Genomic DNA, 18,913 nt, shown 5'->3' on the forward strand with positions numbered 1-18,913 from the left:
CAGAGAGAATACAGAAAGGAATGCAGTAACTAATAGAATATTTATGTTTGTACTGTAGGTGTATGTTGATGCATGTGCAAAAATGTGTTCTGAATTTGTGTGTGCATCCTGTGCAGATGTGTAAGGTCACTGAGTTCTTGTTGCCCAACTCGTACATTATCTTATATTTATTTAGACATATAATATACTGTATGTCTGTCTCTATATCCTCAAGTAAGGGGAGTATTTATCTATATTATTTATTTGAATTATACCATATAAGGTGAGTATTTTTATAGAAGGACTGGATCAAGTTAAAAATCTGACTTATCTAGTGAACGTAGACACCGTAAATCAAAGCAAATCAAATCGGAAAATGTAAAGAAAGCAAAAATCATCAAAAATGAATGAAAATAAAATATCAAATCTCTGAATATTAGGGATGTGAAACAAAAATGCAATTACAGAGTTTTGAAAAACAGATTAGATTAAGTTAAAAAAAAATGAAAAAAGAAAAAAGCTGGAAACGTGAAGCCTCAAGAGGTTTTTGATTTCATAGCATTTCAGATGAACTGCTTGACCTCCCTTTTCTTTCAAGACACAGAAAACTGCAGCGATAAATACTTTGCATGTCTTTCGTCTGTACTATATATGATTTAGATAAATGTGTTTCCACTTCTGCCTTCTGTGCTGCAGAAGTAACTGACTACAATTACCCACATCAAAATCATTCTCTGACCTTTTTATCATGATTAATTTTCAAATTAGCTATAGGACAACATTTTTAGATTCTAATATTGTAAATATAAATAAGTGCCTAAGTCATATTTTCCAGATTTTTCAGGAAACATGTAAAACTGAGCCCTTTATAGGGAAAGTGACTATTTCCACATACATTACAAGACAGACAATCTGGTTTTGACCAGCTCTATATGTAAAGTGACATGAGATAACTTTTGTTATCATTTGGTGCTATATAAATAAAATTTGACTGATTGATTGATTGATTGAAGACAGTGACAGCAAGAGTTCCAGTGAGGACAGTGAGTCAACAATCGCAGGTCCAATGTGGTCTACAGTGTCTGTAAGGTCCACCTCTGCATGAACAGTGAGTGTACCTGCTTCGTTAGGTACCATGACGTGATGGTACTAATGTAAGGAATGATGTTCAAAGGGATAATGTGGATGTGGACAGGGGTCTGGATCAGCACTGAGGATGTTATAATGCTCTAAAAGGGATGTTCTAATGTTCTAAAATACATGTTCCTTTCACCTTGCATGTGTTTTTTGTATTTGTTATATTTACTTCTCGGATTTTTTATTTATCTATTTATTTATTTTTGCCACTTATATGGGTAAGGCACCAAATATGATAACTTCACTGGCCTTGATTTTCTACATAACAATAAAAAAAGTGAAAAATTTCACAAAAGTAATAAAGTCTTGTTATGTCCTCCAATAACACATTAAGGTTAAAATTTTGAATTTCAGAATATTTCTATGAGTACCCTATAAAAGGATTGAACAGAAACTGAATATTTGATTATTTAGGCAAAAAAAAAAAAAGTAATTTATGTAAAAAGAAAACAAAAAAACATTACATATTATTTTAGATATGTTCATTTACTTACAAACTGGGAACAATAGCAGGTTCTGCAAAATCTGCTGTTGAATTACAGTCTGGTGTATCTGCTTCTTAAAACTCCATCCTTCAGTTAATGAAATCTTGATATTGTAAAGACTGAACCTTAACTATAAAACCCACAGATGGACTCAACAGGGGACAAAAACAATGATTATTGTACTAAAGGCTTCCATCAGTCATATTGTTGTATGTGTGTACCTCCTCGAATGCATTAACATTACCCTCTAACTTTTATGGCCAAATCTGACCTCACTAAAGCCCCTCTAAGAGCCTGGGGGCGTTTATCAAACATGCTGCATCCTCTGGTAAATAAACTGCTCTTTATCTGGACAGATCTTTAACCGATGCCAAATATCAGGAGGTGGTTCACAACAGATATTTAACATAAAAATCACGTTCACCGCCCGACGAACCATAACAGAAAACACATGCACTACAACATAAAAGGTCAAGGAAAAGTAGATATTTAGTGTCATAAATTAATACAGGAGGAGGAGGAGTGTAATCAGAGACTATGCCCTCTGGATACTCATGCCCCAAATCAGCCAGCCCCTAGAGAAATATATGTAGATTGGAGATTAAGAAGCACAAATCAACCCCTACTGCAAGCATTTACCATGGTCAATATGTGTGTATGGGAAACTGAAAAATAAGAAGGAGGGCTGGGAGCAGGAGGTGTTTTCATATCACATCATTAATCATTCTCAGACACCACATCTGATTGTAATCTCATTCTAGTTACACTGATCCTCTCTATACCTCGCTCTGTGTGCTTTCCAATGAAATCTCTCCTACTGTATAGCACAAATTAGAAATGGGAAATACACGCGTACATTGTTCCGTATTATATATGACTTCCTTTTACAATTCACTGCTGCTTAATATTGATATTTTCATCAAAATTTACAGGTTGCAGGTCTCAAAAGACTCCTATTCAATTTGTTTTTCCAGATTTTATATTTTATCTCAGCTGTCATATCATGTGAAACCAAGGAAATTAATGTTACGAAAGATTTTTGTAGAATTCCAGAACAAACCAATGCGGATACAGGTCTTGAACCACTGAATTTATATAATCAGGTGAGCCGCTACCGATTTTAGGCCCCGTGAAAGGTAAACATTGTGGGCCATTTCATAAAATTCAGTATCTTGTTGATCTGTTGGAGCGATGCTAGCGTGAAAACGAAACTGAAACTTCCCATGCTTTCAACGTCCAACTCCTGACTCCTCTATTATACAGCTGATCTTAAACGAAATTTTCACAACTTCTAACCTGTATCCACTGGCCCCCCACAAATGCTGGGCCCCATGAATTTGTCATGTTTACACCCCCTTATCGGTGCCCAAGCATATAGTTAATGAACAGAAGAACCATGACGTCACCCACTGGTTTCTGAAATGCTGTTTTAAGGACAGCGGTTTGAGATTTGTCCGTCAACACATTAGCCTTATGGAGAGGGAAGTGACCATATTTGAACAAAAGGGGCGGAGTCGTAGCAGTGTGAGCCATCGGTGAGGGGTTATGGGTAAGCTAATGCTAAATGCTATAAATGTTATATGGTAAACATGACAAAATGAATCACATTTTCTTTTGTATTGTCCTCTATATGATAAACTAAGAGCCTCTTTGTTTGATAATATTTTTATCTGAAATCCTGATCTGCTCTGGAGCACTGATGATGACAAGATGAAATGGTTGTTTAGTTCAAATGTATTTAAATTAGCATTATTTGTTTGTACAGGGTGGGGAAGCAAAATTTACAATGAACATTTAGTTGTTTTTTCTCAGCAGGCACTACGTCAATTGTTTTGAAACCAAACATATACTGATGTCATAATCATACCTAACACTATTATCCATACCTTTTCAGAAACTTTTGCTCATATGAGTAATCAGGAAAGCAAACGTCAAAGAGTGTGTGATTTGCTGAATGCACTCGTCACACCAAAGGAGATTTCAAAAATAGTTGGAGTGTCCATAAAGACTGTTTATAATGGAAAGAAGAGAATGACTATGAGCAAAACTATTACGAGAAAGTCTGGAAGTGGAGGAAGCAACAAAAAACGTACCAAAGCTTTTATTAAAGCTCTCAAATCCAAAATCCTAAAGGACCCAACCAAATCCATGAGAAAAATGGCAATTGAACTTGAGGTAGACAACAAGACTGTTAGAAATGCAGTAAAATATGATTTGAAGATTTAAATTCTCATGACTTTCAATAAACTAATTGGTCATACACTGTCTTTCAATCCCTGCCTCAAAATATTGTAAATTTTGCTTCCCCACCCTGTAAAGCCTGGAAAAAGTGGCGGATATGTTTGTTTAAATAGGTCAGTATTTTGTTCTGTTTATATACTGTGCCTATTGTATGGTATTTGATCTTTGGTTTGTATTTATGGTGTCTTATAAGCCCATGGAAGGGCTGGGCATGTCTGTATGCAAGACACAATAATAAAAACATTCATTCATTCATTCATGCTATCCTACTGATGTGGTAAAATTGTCAAATTCATCAAGCACCACTAAAGAAAGTAATGTGAAGTCTTTTGTTAGTGTAAGTTTTTAGCTCCAAGTTCAGCTGAGATGCATGGAAGGAAAAACAGCATTTTATGAAGCCCATCTTTTCGCCCTGATATCTTAATAACAGAGAAAAAAAAAATAAAGATGGACCAAGAGAACACTAATTAGAGAGTTCAAATAAAATATGTGAAACCAGGGTGACTCTGAGGAAAAATAAATAAATAAACTTAATATTTTTAGAGACAAGTTAATAATAATAATAAGTTCACATCTATGGGAGTCAGTCAAATGTCTGTAAGAAATATCTGCAGGGTCAAGGTCCTTGCCCCTCGGCCCCTAGACCCCTTGAACCGTGTAAATTTTAGGGGAAAGACAACACTACACCACTGTGCTGCACCTCCTGGGAACTAGAGGGCAATGTTATGTAATACATGTTTTCATATTGTGAATACTCTGCTATTCCCAACTGTCCTACTACTGTCTTCGTACGTTTTTCAATAAATGTACCGGTATGTTTATTTGTGGAAACAGCATGAGCTTAAAAGATCTTCATAATCCCATAAAGTTTAGAGGGAAATAACTGAAAATACCTTTTGCGAATTTTACTAACGGCAGCCATTAAATGCATCACTCTTCTGTGGTTGAAACCTGAATCCCCCACATATAACATTTGGATTGAGAAAGTGAGGGAAATCTATCAGATGGAGCAAATTACTTATATATTTAGAATTCAGGGAGAGCTATTTATGAAGAGATGGAGTCAAATGATTAACCCTTTAATGCAATAAGCACTCAGAAGTGGTCATTTATGTGTATGTTGTTGGTTTTGTTTTGTTTTTTTTCCCTCCCCTTATTTTATTTGCAATTTTGTTTTCTTTATAGTGTCATTCATGTTTCATTTGTGACTGTAATTGTAATCAATATCTATGGCAGATATTCATTTTTTTTTTCATATATCCTCCTAAGACCCAGAAAAGTACAAGTTTAGGCTTTTTTACATTAAATAATTGCCTTTATTGGAAACAGCACGATGCAACAGTTTTTTCAGATGCATTTTAAAAATTTTTACAGGATGTCCTTTGCAGCGGATAGCGTTTATTTATTTATTTTTTTTCTCCAATAAAACTGTGAAACTCTTGTCCCCTACAGAGGACAAAAATGCATTGCTGGGTCTCAGGAGGATATGCCATATAGGGATGTTTGATTAGATATGTTTGTGTTCATTTTTAACTGTTGTTTTTATTTTTAAACTGTTTTATCTGGCTTACTTATTTTCTATTTTTATTCTCTGTTATTTATTCCCTGTAACACTTTGAGATTTTTAGATAAAAATGTAAAGTCCATTACAAATAAAATATTATTATTATTATTATTATTATTATTATTATTATTATTATGTAAAATGCCTTGTATATTTGTATAAGCAAAACTAAATAAAAATTAAGTAAACCCCCCCCCCCAAAAAAAAACATGTATATATCTATATAATGTAACATCAAAGTAATTCATAAATATGACTCTAAATATTAGATAAAGCGAAAAAAATTTTAAAAATAAAAATAAAAAAAGATGTTCATCATGTTGGCATTACCTTCTATCAGACACTGCTCTGGAATGGGGATCTGCTGCACTGTGTCTTTACAGAACTGTCTGATCGTCTCCATATTGTCTCTTAGATGCATAAAGAGTCTGTCCGCTTCTTCCTGATCCTCCTTCGCTCCATCCTTCGCTCTGCTTTGACCTTTCTCTGCTTCTCTGATGGCTTTGTCCGGCACCAGGGGGCCATCGGCTATCAGCTTCATCTCAGTAGGCGGAGCTTCCTGTTCTGAGTGCATCGTGTTGGAGTAGGCGTTGTCTGGGTTTAGCTCCACCCCCTCCCCATCCTCTCCGCCGTCTGAGTTGATGGAACGTGAGCGGACGGCGTGGAGGGCGAGGCTCTTGGACCTGAGAGACACAGTGAAATGAAGAGGAGTTTTATAATTTAAGAGTTTAACTAAATGTTAATATTTGGGTGAAATAAGTGGACCGTTTTATTTGTGATATATTTGCTGTTTGTCATAGTAGGTCAAAGTTATTTAACCCTTTCATGCACAGTGGTCACTCCAGTGGACAGTTCTTCTCCAGCTGTTCTCTTGTATATTCATGGGTTTGGTTGTTTTAGTTCCGTGTCAGCCAACACAGTGGACACTAACGCACCATCCCATAATAATACACTGACATTCAGACCATTACTGTAACTTTGCTGTTCTTCATAAACCTGATCTGCACTAACATGCTTGAGTGTAAATCAGTTGCTTGTTATTGTTATTAGAATGTAGTTTTTTGGGTTTTTTTTTGCATATTATCTCCATAAAGTGAGTAATAACTAATATTAGAGTTTGTTAAAATGTGACAAAACATCAGATTAGCAGCATTTAAAAAATTGATTTCATACTTTTCACTCAGTATATCGGTAAATACATGTTTCTTTGCTTCAAAAATTGAATACATGATGTCCAGCTGAGTGGATATTTTTGCAACTCCATGAAAAATAGGTTCATAAAAATTTTTTCAATCGCATTGTTTTTTTCAGGCCTAAAGAGGAATAAAAACACTCAGGAAAAATAACTTGATTAGGGTCAAAAAACGGTATTCAAAATCTCTCTGACAGGACATTTTAGAGACAATTTGAGCCACATTTTTACTTTTAAATTCATTTTTGCTTTAGTTAGACCATAAGGGATTATCCAAAACAAGGAGCTACTTTATAGTGAAATAAATGTTGGAATGGAAATCAATTCAAGTTCGCTCTCTGATGGGACAGTACTGTGTTTGGACCCATTAAGGTTCTCATAATTCATGCATGAAAGGGTAAAAAAAAAAGGTGATTTATGGTCAAGATAGTAAGGATGGATGCAACATGTACAAAGACGTGGATACAGATATATGTGTCAAGTATTCTCAATAGTAGACTTAACATTTCCCCAGAGACTCATGGACTAGAGGTGGATGATAAGAACAGACAGAAATGGCATATATTTATATTTATCTTTTTCTTTAGATTTATTCTATTTAACTTATCCTCTTTGGAGAGAATAAAACAGAGTGATAAAACACGTTTGCTTCTTTTGTTGATTTCCGACTTTTGGAGTGTGTTCTATGTACATATAAGTATGTACGATTGAGTAGAAATAGTTTCAGTACTGGCTGTTTTTTTATTGTATATAATTATATAACATTTCTACATATTTTGCACTTTAAATAAAGGACTGAAAACTGAAAATATCAATTTTAGTGTTTTATTGTAGATGGATATAGTCATATTAGATGTTTATAGTTATATTGTATGTTTATAGTTATATTCTATTTTCTAGTTTTTTCTATTTTTCTTTTTTTTTCTAGTATGTTCCTTGTAGTGTTGTAATTTCAGTTTTTCTGTATGTGCCGTGCATATGGCAAATTGAAAAATAAAGCTGACTTTGACTTGATTTTGGATGACATACAATAAAACATAAAATAAATACAATGTGGATGACGTGTTTTTGTACAGATAAACATTTATTAAAATTTTAAGTATTTTGGGTTTATTCCATAATAAAAGGAGATTAATAGTTCAGAAAGAGCACATGATTTTGACAGTAGTGAATTAAAGTATTGTCAGAATCGAGGGGTTCTAGGAATTGAAATGAATAAAAGAAAATTATTACTCTGGCAAAACTATAAAATTAATGACAGGCCCAGTTTTAGTTCATTTTTGAGGAAGGTAACGCTTTCCAGATTGGACTCCAGAGTTGTTTTGTTGCTGCAAAAAGAGCTGTCAAAGGAAATACGACATGGGAGCCAAGACAGAACTGGACTTAAATGGGATTGTGCACATTATTATCCTTGTTCAGCAGAATTTACCTGCAGTAATTTGCCTTCTTTGAGGTGCACTTTTTATTAAAAAATAATTATCTATAGGGAAAATGTGAGAGGCTTAAGAGCTGATACTTTACCACTGATTGCTGAATAAGGCAGATGTAATGACATTAATGATCACTTTTGTGTCATTTCTGTGATCTTGTTGTTACTGAGGTAGGATTTAATTAATATTCTGTTACCTCATACAGCTACATGAGGATTTGTTTTAAAAGACCCAGATGAAAATTAGTTTTTGGTTAAAATATGTAGTTGTTTTTGAATGTGGTCGACTTTTGTTATAGAGTTACAGATTAGATGTCTGGCACAATCACTTGTAAGCTATATTATGACTTATTAAATAACCAATTTAAAGTATGCTGTGATTAAAAGACCTACATAAGTTTTGTTTCAGTATATTTTAGACAGTGCAGAACCATGTGGAGTTCCGTTCTGAACCCACCTGTTGAATCTCATCTCTCGTCTCTCCTCTCTCACAGCTTGGCTCAGGCTGTAGCGTCGCTGGGGGGCAGGCGTGTCCTCCTCCACCTCCTCCTCTCCACCCTCCTCTCCCATTTTCTCCTCAAAGGCCTGGATCTTCATCTGCAGTCGCTGGTCTGACCCTCCTCCTCCTCCTCCTCCTCCTCCTCCTCCTCCTCCTCCTCCTCCTCCTCCTCCCCCTGCTCCTGCTCCTCCTCCTTCTGGGAGAGATGCACAGGGTGATGGGGGACATTCCTTGTTTATCCTGAAACAGAGATGAACACACAGGTGAACACACACAGACGAACACACACACACAGGTGAACACATACACACACACAGGTGAACACACACACACACACACACACAGGTGAACACACACAGGTGTACACACACAGGTGAACACACACAGACGAACACACACACACAGGTGAACACACACACACACAGGTGAACACACACAGGTGTACACACACAGGTGAACACACACAGATGAAGACACACAGGTGAACACACACACACACACACAGGTGAACACACACAAGTGTACACACACAGGTGAACACACACAGGTGTACACACACAGGTGAACACACACAGGTGAACACACACAAGTGTATATACACACACACACACACACACACACAAGTGAACACACACAGGTGTACACACACAGGTGAACACACACAGGTGAACATACACAAGTGTACACACACACACACACACACAGATGAACACACACAGGTGTACACACACAGGTGTACACATACACAAGTGTACACACACAGATGAACACACACAGGTATACACACACACAGGTGTACACACACAGGTGTACACACACACAGGTGAACACACAGGTGGACACACACAGGTGAACACACACACAGGTGTACACACACAGGTGTACACACACAGGTGTATACACACAGGTGTATACACACAGGTGAACCCACACAGGTGAACACACACACACACACAGGTGAACACACAGGTGGACACACACAGGTGGACACACACACAAGTGTACACACACAGGTGAACACACACACAGGTGTACACACACAGGTGAACACACACACAAGTGGACACACACAGGTGAGGTGCAGGTTATGGGTTCATGACATGAAAGTGATCAGACATATTTGGATGGACTATAGAGGCTGGATTCTCCTTCCTTACATTTTTCTGATCAGTTTTTCTATACCTTTTACTTTGTCGCAAGAACTACCTCCTTTTCTCTCTCTCTTTTTCTCTTCCCCCAGTTGTACACCCCTTGTCTTCTCCTCTGTTGGCAGTTGTACCTTCTTCCCTGCTGTTCTGTTCCTCGCTTTGGTGCATATCTCTTCTCCATGCTCTCTAATAAACGGTTTGTTCCCTCGCTCCATCTCTTTCTATCCCTGCATCTTTTTCCATGACTGGTCTTTAACTTCATCAAACATGCCACTTGTTTGCAGAGGGAGGACTTCCAATGGCCTGTTGTTCATCTTCTTCTGTCTTCACCCCCTGTTCTTTTACTAATAAGCTCTCCTGCTTCATTCAATCCCTTGCTGACTCTATCTTTCTTCCAGAAGACCCCAAGCAAAGCCTTTGAAAGGCTCCAACCCTGCACACAGTGTTCCTATTTCTGAGAAAACTCTGCATGTCTCTCCCACACCACAGCCAGATGTTCACTTATGCACATTAACATGCAAACTGATGCAAAAAAGCATGTTCTTGTATGCACAGTTTGAATTAATTTATATTTTGTGTATTTTATTATAAAATATCCTGTCATATCTGTTACTGGAGGCAAAATCGGTTGCAAAGAATTACAAAGAAAAACATTTTCTGATTTCATCTTCATGTGTTTCACTTCCCAGTTGGGGATTTTACTGGTTAGTTATCATTTATCAGCCCCCAGATGATTGGAAGAAAAAGAAAGAAACAAAACCAGGGTTCAGGCTTCAGTTGATGCTATATTGTGTAGTTTACATATAAGAAAAAACCACTGTGATACAGGAACATCAGAGCTTTTATGAGAAATATTGAGAAATGACACTAGCAAACAATGATAATAAATCACTAGAGGTTAGAAAATACCAAATGTGGTCATGTTTTGCAGTGTAAGTACACAACAACATGAGGCTTTAGAATAAATTACACTGAAATCGCTGGTTTTAAATGTCAGGGGTTGGAATCTTCTGGATTCTCTTTTCTCATGTTCAATCAACATTACTTCTTGTTAATTTAATCCGTAAACAAAAGTCTTATGTGTGTCTAACAGAACTAACAGTGCTTGTCCGTCTGCCTTTTTCCTCTGACCTGCAGTGTAACGCTGCGCTCTCCTCCAGTCGCCTTCCCAGCAGTCTGGCGATGGCGGCGAACGAGTTGCTCATCCTGTAGATGTCTTTACCGCAGCTGCCCAGTAACGACGGGTAACGGTCAGTCAGAGCTCTGATCTCCAGAAGCAGCGTGTGGTGGAAGCTGTGGTCCATGCTGCCCAGAAGGGACACCAGGTAGACCAGCGAGCTGTGAGCGAGTGACTGGAGAACGGAAACAGAAAAACAGGTTCAAATTTTAGAATCTGGTGTTGTGACATGCTGCTCATAATTCAACTAAGACAAACAAAGTGACCTGAAAAACATGCGTAAGGATGTATGAAACTATACCGCTTGTTTCTAAAGTATCTGGTTTATAACATATATTCACAAAGTAACTATTGTTGTTTTATAGCAAGGTTTACACGTCCCCTACACGTGTTTTCATGAAAATATGTGTGTATTTTATTTAATTCAATACACATTGATTTGCATGTCCAGGCAGTATGGGTGGTGTGGGAACTTGCTTTGTTTCAAAGTCATGACTAACAATAATAAACACAAACACATGCAGTTTGCCCTTGGCAAAGGTAACAATTATAAACTTCCTCCCAGTGGCTTTTACTAAAACACATACTTCGAATCTTTCTCAGCATGCACAGCTCGCACAGAGAAAATATTAGCTAGGTTTGCATATTATCAAGGCACAATAACCAACAAATAACAATACAGACTCTATTGTTTACATTCTGTATCATCCAGTTACTCTGTAAATAATCCATGAACTTTCACTGAATCACTTTTTATATACAGCAAGTGACTGACTCATCTCTGTACTGGACACTGTCCCGATGTTTAATAAAAACAGCCTTTATTTAAAGTGGTAGAAACACAGTCAACACAGAAATCATTGTGACAACAGATGAAGAAAGGTAGCATGATTCAACAGCTCTCTTGCAGTGTTTTAAAGCAGAACAAAAGCCAACTAAACCCCCATCTGTGAACAAAATAAAAACAGGATTTTTCTTCAGTCTCTACGCTTGTTAAAAAAAAAACAAAAACCTTTTGGACTGAAGAAAGGGGGGACCTAAAAGAGCTGCCTCCTCCACCTCCCACTGAGACAAAGCATGATTGATTGATGGAGGGACAGAAAAACAGACAAGGCCAAACCATGTGCACAGGACTCAAGCACACCTTGTAACGAGGAGAGAAGAATGCAGTTACAGCACGGTTTGAGCGTGTTTCACAAGCACTCTCTATAGAATACTAAATTCATATGTGGATGCTGCAACTGCCGGAAAAGGCAGAACTTGACTTTTTACTGTAACAACCTGCCAACAGTTACAGGGAATTTCTGAAGTCCAAACACATAAATGAAAGAAGAGAGTGTATAGTGTGCACAGAACGCCTGTGTGTTACCGGTACATGTTCTTTTTCTGCTCTATTTCACTGGGTTTTATCATTGAAAATATTTGACTATTTAAGGTCTGAACATGCACCATTTAAAGTTTCCAAGTGAGACATTTTACAGTAAAACTATTAAAGCCTGCCAGGTTATACTGAGTCCTTGTTGCTCATCCAGTGTAGCAGATCATGTATAATTGTTTGGAAAAACCACTTGGCCTTGATTCAATGTCCAAACCACATCACTGATTGAACATAACCAATTTCTTATGTAAAACAGGAAATTTGAAAAAAAAAAAAAGCCAAGAAAAAACAGTTTTAACAACAAGCAGACAAGTGAACAGAGGATTTATTTAATTACAATTGTTATGTTCTCCATAAAATTATGGCAGAGGTAAGTGCAGATCAGACTGAACAGATATAGATCTGGAAAATGAAACCAGCTCAGTCTGACTCATATTTACAAACTTGGCGTATTCATTTCAATCACTTCATTATCATAATTATCGACACTCTATTACCGGCGAGGAGAGCCAATCTCCTCCGGCAGTGGCCTGTGTGTGAGCATGTTTTTATGGATATTGAAAATAATACTTAATTTACATAATGAATGATTCAAAGTTTGTAAAAAAAAAAAAAAGAAAAAAGAAAAAAAAAAGCACTACTGTGGTCCAACTGGCCAAATCTCCTCTCTGTTCACAAACCTGTTATTTTTTTTCCTGTATCCTTGTTTGCTCTGTTGCTTAGTTTCCCTACATTGTCCATCAGTGACTGATCTCTGCTTCTTTTGGAACTCTGCATTCTGGCAGCCCTCCCTAACAACTCCCATGACCATACTGCTGTGTGGATGTGTGTGTTTTTCTGTGTGGCAATAAGTTTATATATAGAAAGTGCTGGGAATGGTACTTCTGAAATGTAATCGGTTCCAGATTACAAGTTATCTGATGTGATGAGCTGTTTCAGCTCCTTAATTAAAGTACTTCTGTTTTAACTTGGCAAGGCTGAAAAACATACATTTAAGCCAACACTGGTCAATGAAGCCCAATTTAAACTGAAATTCAATTAACATGGTGATATATTCCGATCTAACCGGAAGTCCAACGATCCAGAAACACAATATAGACTGAATAACTTAAAGGAGGTAAAAAAAAAAAAAAAAAAAAAAAAGCCGAACCTTGTTGCGCAATCCAGCGCCAATCAGCTATAAATGCATCCCAGTGAGAAGGTTTGTTTGTATGTGTGCTCGTGTGAGAAGGGCACAAAAAACAAAACCCACAGGAGACACTCTCCACTGCCATCACCAGGAGGCCTCTGCAGAGGCATTTCCCAGAAAACCGTGGGTTATTTTCCAAATGGTTCCAATGTGAAGAAAGACAGGACACTGAGATCCAACCAACTGTGTGTGTACGCGTGGGTATGTGTGTGTACATGTGTGTTTGTGTGTGTTGGTGTGCATAGAAGATGAGGTTGGCAGGTTTTTTGACAAGATGATTGAGGAGGAAAGGGGCTTTTGGAGGGAAGGTTGCCCTGGAGTAATACAAAACTTTTTCACAGGTCCCACCTTCTTGATCTCTCTGTGTCCATATGTCTATCAATCTGTGTATTTGTATCTATGTGTGTGTGTGTGCAAAAGGAAGGGCTGCGCTTCATCTACAGACAGTCACGCAGTATTTTCCCCTTTCGTTAATTTGCCAAAATTGTCCTTAAATGGACCCAGAGGAGAGCAGACCTGTCTTGCTGTCACCTTCATCACACACACTCACACTGTGACCACGCCCAGTTCAATACCGGGTCTATAACACACACGTACAGGCCTTTGTGTTGCTGTGTGACACAGACTGTGTGTTTTTTTACAGCCTGGCCGACAGAAGGATCTATGAATCACTTTCAGATGGGAAATAACTATAACATAAACACAAGTATTAGGGTGATAATTCAAACCTTCAGGTGAAAAATGAATAAGGCCTCAGTTCCACTTCTTCATGTCCTTTCAAAGAGCCAGACAGCTGATAAAACATTTGTGTGTAAGACGCTACAGTCCTCATCTTCCTCCTCCTCCTCTTTCCTCACAGCATCACTGTCATCCTGCAGTTTGTGTTGGTTGTTTAAATTAACCTGCCGCCGGGAGCTCAAGTGTTTCAGCTGAGGGCTTCAATCACACAAAGTGGTTCGGGAGAATAACTGTCCAATTCTGCAGGGCAGCCAAACATTTTACCCATAAGATGTTGAAAATGACACTCATGGGACGTCTTTAGCATGTTGATCATCTTAATGTCCCACGATGCACAAAATCTAATCAATGCAGGTATCCAAGAGCTCAATATCTGGCGAGACAAGTAGCCAGAGTGGAATGTGTGACTGATTTCGAGTGTCTTGTGAATCTAATTGTATTTTTATGTTTATATTGTGTTAGGGGATGTGCAATGTTCTCATGTGCAATTTGTGGATAGTATTTATTTTTTTATTTATTACAAGTCACTGTCTTTTAATTGTTGCCACATCGCTTTTATACTTTTATACTGCTTATATCTTTGACATATGAATTCTGATTGTGTCATTTAATGTTTTATACTGTACTCTTAGAGACGTCTGCAAAATTCATATGTATCTGAATGTGTATAAATGTCAAATCTTATCTCATCTTATCTTGATAGTGTGGATTTTACATTCTGCTTCTATGAGTCTTTTTTCATTGTTGTTGTATTTTCTTTGTGTTTTCACTTCCTGTAAAGTGTCTAAATATGGTCTAAATAAAAAAAAATACACAAAATGTAAAATGTACAGGGTGAGTCAGAGAAAACGCTCTTTTCATTTAAAGAAATTGTACCACTGAAATGGAAATGCTTATTTTTCTTTTGATTATACAGTCATGTTGATGTGGTCATTGAGCATGTCTGGCGATTGAATCATTGATTTATGGCATAGCATAACATAGGGAATGTCCATTGTTTATTGTGCACCGAAATATCTGCCAACACAGTTTATGCCACCGTGAATGAAATTGAAATTGTCAACCATTACAGCATGTTTACTCGCCATCAAAATGTTTTGTCTCAACGAAGTCGTCCGGCACGACCTTCAACCTGGCTACCATTTAGATTGATGCAAATCTGTGCTCGTTGTCGCATCTCTAACACAGCTCTTCTCGCCATTCGTGTTCGTCGTAGGGCTTGGATTTCAGCCGTGATGCGATTTCGGAGTTCCTGAAGAGTTTGTGGAACAGTCTGATACACACGGTTTTTAAGATACCCCCACAAGAAAAAATCAAGGGGGGTCAAGTCCGGGGATCTAGGTGGCCACTCTCTCTCCTGACCCAAACAGACAACTCGATGAGGAAATAATGCCTGCAATCGCTGTGGTCTTGCCATGATGAAAACTCCCTGGGACACTGTCATGTAGGCCTATGTCCTGAGTGTGAAAGCAAAGCCCCGACTCCTGTAATTGTTGTCAATTTCAAGTTTGTTCACTGTGGCATACATTGTGTTGGCAGGTATTTCAGTGCCCAATAAACAATGGACCTTCTCTCTCTTATGCAATGCAATAAATTTATGACTACATCACCAGACATGCTCAATAACCACATCAATATGACTGTATGGTCAAAAGAAAAATCAGTGTTTCCGTTTTAGCAGTACAATTTCTTTAAATGGAAAGAGTGTTTTTTCTGACTCACCCTGTACAAACCTCCTAATATGTGTTTAATCCTCTAGAGTCCAGAGTTGCAATAAAAATAAATAAATAATGATGCTTTGGATATGTATGTGAAGAAATGTTCTCTATCTGGACCTCCTTTAATCATGATGGACTGTCCTCAGACTAAAGGAACATGAATAATCCTCCACACACATCTTGACTTTATGATGAATTGTTCTTTAGTGCTTATGATTTCCATTAAAAAACTCAAATAGCAAAAATATGGAGAATCTAAGCCTTCTAATGATACGTAACATGTCTGTATTGGCACAAGTTAATGATTTAATGAACATTGTTTTGGGGGGGGGTCTATGATCATGCTTAGAGGGGTCACAGGTGGATAAGACAAGATAAGATAAGATAAGATAAGACTTTATTTATTTCACCATGGGAAAATTAGAAGGTTAAAAGCAGTGACACATCAAGCAAGTGAAGAAAAAAAGCCACAAATGACCACAAACGAGTACAAAATAAAATATAAAGAGAAAAATAATGGAAGCTGAAGGTGTGAAGTGACTGAGCAGTGAGATCAATATGGTGACTAATAACACTGGTCAACAGCAAATTTATTGTTTAAGTTTTTTGAGCTGATTTGGGATAATTTTGGTGTGTTGAATCCAAAAATCACATTAATTTTGCTCAATCAGGTCAACTTTCTGAACTATGCTACATATTGGCTTTTTAACATTTTTGCTTACATTTATGGGCATTTTCATGTCATATGATACAAAATTCTTTCACATTTCTTGCAGTAAACGAGTTCTGAAGATTTTACTTTTGCCAATTTATGATTAATGGTTTTTATAATATGACATGAATGAAATGTCTTCAACTAGAAGATCTTGCAAAAATAAGCCTGACGTATTCTGCTACATCTGCGGTGAATACACCCTTGTACCTAACAGGAATCAAGTCACAAGTTTCATAAAGTGTGCTTACCAATCTTATTTTGGTATTAAACTTTGTGACCAAGATAAAGTTTGGGCGCAGATTGTGAGAGGATCAAATTTTTCAAAATCGAATTAGCAAAAAAACCTGACCTGATTGAGAAAAACAGATGTCATTTTTGGATTTAGCAGTGCAAAATGGTCCTAATTCAGTTGAAAAAACCTAGACAACTTGCAAAAAACATTTTTTTGTAACCCAGTGTAATAATCAACAAAAGCATTACTGTAACAAGTGAATGATGAGTTCCCGCTCATTATCTGGACTGATGATACTGGTCTGGATCAACAAAGGCTCTGCTCTTCCAGGGAAAAATGTTTCTCTCCTTCCACTGAATTTTAAATCATTCATTTAATATCATTGTCTTTTCACTACTGCACCACTGATCCGGATATAATGTGTAGTTTTGGTAAGTCACAATGGGAAGATTTGGACGGGTAGAGCTTCTGAGGACGGAGATTAAAATAACAAACTGAGACTCATGTGATATACTGGGATTTTGATGATTAAAATCAGTAATTTCATTCATGTAAGTTGCTTAATTAAATAATAAATCAAGCACAAGTACACAACTGAGTGAAAAGGTGTAGGCTGATCATTTATCTTATTATATCTTCTCTTACTTTTTTTTTTTTTCTGAAGATCTCTATATAAAATGATGATGATGATGATCTTATCTTTAAACAGTTTCTGACATAAGGTGCTGTGTGTTTGTTTAAGTCAACCTGTTGGTAGTGTAAGTGTCAGACAGCAGTATAAGCCTCCAGATCCGTGTGTGAGTGTGTGTTTTCTACTTGGCAAGACAACAGAGAACAAGTCATGTGAGAGTAGAGCTTTCCTCTGTAATCACTCCTGCTTGTTTTAATGTGTGTGTGTTGGAATACCCACTGCTCAACAGATTTAGGTGTCATAATATTCATACATATTGAACTATTTTTATTTTCAATTTGAGCACTGGAGTTTTTTTTCGGTCTGTATTTATTTGATACCAACAGTCAAAACAAAAGATGTTATTATTTATTCTATCAGACTGTATGTTCATTGTTTATTCTTATCTGGAGTTTGGATAACTGCAAAATTTTATTCATAATTGTGCAATATAAAGACAAAGAATGGCCATCAGTGGTGAGAGACATAAATGCTTTTGGATTTTAACTTTTTTTGTATTATATCTATTTTTCAGACAATTTACTTGTCAAGAAAAATACAGTTTGCTGTAACGATATAAAATGTTGATGTTATGGTCTAATATATATTTTTGTGTCAAACTGTCAAATATGTCACCAATACCAAAACAGCTGTTCTCTCCCCTTCATATGTCTGATATAATACCTCAGCACATCTTGCCCTGTTACTCAAAAATTAAATCAAAAATATACAGGGTGGGGAAGCAAAATTTACAATATTTTGAGGCAGGGATTGAAAGACAGTGTATGACCAATTAGTTTATTGAAAGTCATGAGAATTTATTTGCCACAAGAAAATTGACATAATAGAAAATGTTTTTATTCTATGTGTCCTCCTTCTTTCTCAATAACTGCCTTCACACGCTTCCTGAAACTTGCGCAAGTGTTCCTCAAATATTCGGGTGACAACTTCTCCCATTCTTCTTTAATAGTATCTTTAAGAAAGTCGACATTGCTGTGTGATGTTCTATTGGTAGCATGTTCTAAAACACCCCAAATAGCAGAATCCAGAGGGTTTAGATCTGGGCTAGAAGGCGGCCATAAACATGATTCCCAAAAATTGCTAAAGTTGGATTTGTTGCTGTTGTCAACAAGTGTTTTGGTGTTCTTGTGTAAGATTTTAACTTCAAATCATATTTTACTGCATTTCTAATGGTGTTGTTGTCTACCTCAAGTTCAATTGCCATTTTTCTCATGGATTTGGTTGCATCCTTTAGGATTTTGGATTTGAGAGCTTTAATAAAAGCTTCGGTACGTTTTTTGTTGCTTCCTCCACTTCCAGACTTTCTCGTAATAGTTTTGCTCATAGTCATTCTCTTCTTTACATTATAAACAGTCTTTATGGACACTCCAACTATTTTTGAAATCTCCTTTGGTGTGACGA

General features: G+C 37.0%; 1 protein-coding gene across 1 annotated transcript in view; it reads right to left on the reverse strand.

Annotated features, from left to right (window-relative positions):
* veph1 (ventricular zone expressed PH domain-containing 1) overlaps positions 1-18,913 on the reverse strand; it is a 131,009-nt gene that overhangs the window by 42,118 nt on the left and 69,978 nt on the right. The window contains exons 7-9 of the mRNA XM_030152999.1: positions 10,792-11,026; positions 8,485-8,689; positions 5,737-6,089 (exon numbers count right to left, since the gene is read on the reverse strand). Coding sequence (XP_030008859.1) covers positions 5,737-6,089; positions 8,485-8,689; positions 10,792-11,026 — 793 coding nt within the window. The remainder of the gene's footprint in view (positions 1-5,736; positions 6,090-8,484; positions 8,690-10,791; positions 11,027-18,913) is intronic.

Source organism: Sphaeramia orbicularis, chromosome 13, assembly GCF_902148855.1.
Source record: "Sphaeramia orbicularis chromosome 13, fSphaOr1.1, whole genome shotgun sequence".
In the NCBI taxonomy this organism is placed as follows: domain Eukaryota; kingdom Metazoa; phylum Chordata; class Actinopteri; order Kurtiformes; family Apogonidae; genus Sphaeramia; species Sphaeramia orbicularis.